The following is a 2,849-nucleotide window of genomic DNA, read 5'->3' on the forward strand; positions in this document are numbered from 1 at the left end:
ACGGCGCTCTGGAACATGGCGTTTGCCTGGACCGGGCCGGCGCCGATGCTCATCGACCTCACGGACTCCGAGGACGACGACGACGCCTAGGGCAGCACGCCGCCTCGAAGTTTAGGCTGTTTTTTTAAATGCAAATGTGTGGACGCGTGGACTCTCGCCAGCCTTCGTGGCCGGCTTTAATGTTTAATTAATGATGTTTCTTTTTTAAATATGCATGCGTTCATTTTTTGGCGCCGTCAAAATGGGTATCGGCCAGCGTTAGGCGCAGGCATCGACCCAAATGCCGAAGCGGGAATCCGTATCTGTCTGGCTGATCCAAACGGATAAAAAACGAACAAAATCACCGTCCGTCTAGGTCGGCCCGTTGGAGTTGCTCTAAGCACCTCCTATTGTACAAGGTCTAACAAACACATGCTAGCAACGAAACCACTACATGGAACTAGGGGCAATAAGATGAGAGCATTTCCAATGGAAGTACCCATTTCGTCCACCGCTGCCCGTTTAGATTAGCGCGGACAAAAACAACGGTCCAACACAGAGACCCATTTTTATTTTGTGTCCGTTTTGTGTCCGTGCGGACCCATTTCCGGCCCAAATTTGAGACACATTTGGGTCCGAAGCGGACACAAAGCGGACGCATTCTGCACGCTTTCTGCGTCTCTCTCGTCCGACTCCGCCCGCTGCCGGTCCCGTGTGACCCACCTGCCATCCACTCGCGGAATATTTTTTCTCTCTCCCCTCTCTCGCGCTAGCCATGGCACAGGCGCTGCCACGCCGCCGCGCAGACCCATCTCAGCTCCAGCTCGTCGCCGCCCACCGCACAGCATCCACGCCTCCCCGCGCACTTGCCCTCGGCCTCGCCTCCGCGCGCCACCGCTCGCCCTGCCCCACGCTCGTCCCGGCCTCGCCTCGCCTGCGCCGTCTCCCCTCCCCCCTCCCCCGCCTCGCCTTCCCCGCGATCGTCCTGCCGCGGCCGGCCTTGTCGAGCTCCTGGCCGTGCTCCGCCGTGCCCGGCCGCGGTCCTCGCTTCCCCCGGCCGTGCCCGATCCCCGCGCGCGCCGCCCTGCCCCTCCTGGTCGCGCGCCTGGCCAGGCCCCGTGACGCCCGGCAGCGCCAGGCCTCGCCGCGCCCGACCCCTGCAGCGCCCGGCCTAGCCGCGTCCGGCAGCGCCTGGCCTGGCCTCGCCCCGCCGCGCCCTCGCGCTCGCCGCACCATGCTCTTGGCGCTCGCGGTGCTTGCGCATCAGCCTCCCCGCGCGCTACGAACTCCCCTGCCCTGCCTACTATGTGTTTGAGAAAATGTCAGAGCGGATATGTCGAAGATGGGTCTACCTACCGTTGGGCGCACTCGCGGACCCAAATAAAAAAGCGGACACGGACGCCCGAACGGGCGACCCAAACGGACATCTTTTTGGGTCGCCCCGTTGAAGTTGCTCTTAGTGGCGATGTATGTCTATGAAACCGGACAAGTATTTGTTATTACAATATCTATCCTAGTACTAGGGGCGATGTGGCAATGGCATCATGAACTTGAAGTTGCACGTCGCAACCTGTCTAACCTGTAGCGCTCGGGCTTGGCCAATAACACACCTCACTGAAAAGTCAGAGCTCGCTCGGAAGTTTTCCGATATTTAGTCAGCGGCTCTGCAGTGCTAGTTTTTGTACCTCACAAGCGTACGGCACCTCCATAGACCATAGCCAAGGAAGGAATCCAGCCCGCATGGTGCTCTCGGCCGTCCTGCTCGCGGCAGGCATCACGCTGATGCTCGTCGTGCACATCCTCGTGGTCCTCTGGGTGCTGAGGCGGGGCATGACCGCCCGCGTCGCCGAGCACGCGGAGGAAGAAGACGCAGGCCTTACCGCCGAAGAGCTCGGCGAGCTGCCATGCCACGACTTCAAGGAAGGCGGCCCCGGCGAGTGCGCGGTGTGCCTGGAGGCGTTCATGGCCGGCGACCGCTGCATGGTGCTGCCGCGGTGCGAGCACGGGTTCCACGCCGAGTGCGTCAGCTCGTGGCTGCGCAAGAGCCGCCTGTGCCCCATCTGCCGCACCGAGGTGGCCGGCGCGGTGGCCGGCGAGGTCGTCGTGGAGGTCGCTGCTGCCTGATGGCCGTCGTTGGGTAGTTGGATGCAGTGTTTGCAGGTGTTTGGCAGGTTCTCTTCTGTACTGTGTACAACGTTTCTGCATTTGTTATGTATATAGCCATCTTGTTGATTTAGATGCTCTTGCGAGGATTTCTAACTGAACATCGTGGCGAATCAGGAGGCCACGCTCAAGGCCTGTCTGTGCATAGTTTGGTGCTGTTTATCAGCCGCACCACTGAAGATTTCTCGTTTGATCTTGATGCTTATTTATTCAGAAAAATGCCTCGCAGATCGAACGCTTTTTGATGGCAAATTACGTGTCGCGCGCATGGCAAATTACGTGTCGTTTGATCTTGATGCCTATTTATTCAGAAACATGAATATGTCAGGATTTACCATGCTTGTTGAAGAAAATTGCTAGGCTCATGACACGTAATTTTTCATAATAAAGGTTTGATTTGCCATGTTAGAAAAATCAGACATCAGATTTGTAGCACGATCCTATTTATTTTTCTTAAATGGAAGAAGAAAATTGAGAATCGATCGGTGTTTGGATGGTTATACTTCTAGCCCACTGGGGATCAAATCCAATGTTTCATGCTTTTGATGTTTTATTGTTGTGCATTATTATGGAGAACGGAATATGCCTCTTTGAAAACAAGACCACCGCTTGGAGGCGAGTCTCCGGTAGTCTAGGTTGCTTTGTGATAAGGCATGAATCCTTTTGTAATCTTGTTTTTTCTTGATCTGCTTTGTAAGAGGGTCTCT

The 2,849-nt window shown here is 56.5% G+C and overlaps 1 protein-coding gene across 1 annotated transcript; it reads left to right on the forward strand.

Moving 5' to 3' along the window:
• The first annotated feature begins 1,685 nt into the window (after positions 1–1,685).
• LOC123130907 (RING-H2 finger protein ATL14-like) lies at positions 1,686–2,369 on the forward strand. Its single transcript, XM_044550697.1, has one exon. It carries the CDS (start codon positions 1,720–1,722, stop codon positions 2,101–2,103), a length of 384 nt encoding a protein of 127 aa, XP_044406632.1. The 5' UTR covers positions 1,686–1,719; the 3' UTR covers positions 2,104–2,369.
• The last annotated feature ends 480 nt before the right edge of the window (positions 2,370–2,849 follow it).

The sequence above is a fragment of the Triticum aestivum genome, chromosome 6A, assembly GCF_018294505.1.
Source record: "Triticum aestivum cultivar Chinese Spring chromosome 6A, IWGSC CS RefSeq v2.1, whole genome shotgun sequence".
NCBI classification, from domain to species: Eukaryota; Viridiplantae; Streptophyta; class Magnoliopsida; order Poales; family Poaceae; genus Triticum; species Triticum aestivum.

Coding starts and splice junctions, on each gene's coding strand:
- LOC123130907 (XM_044550697.1), top strand. CDS start 1,720: ATGGTGCTCTCGGCCGTCCTGCTCGCGGCAGGCATCACGCTGATGCTC.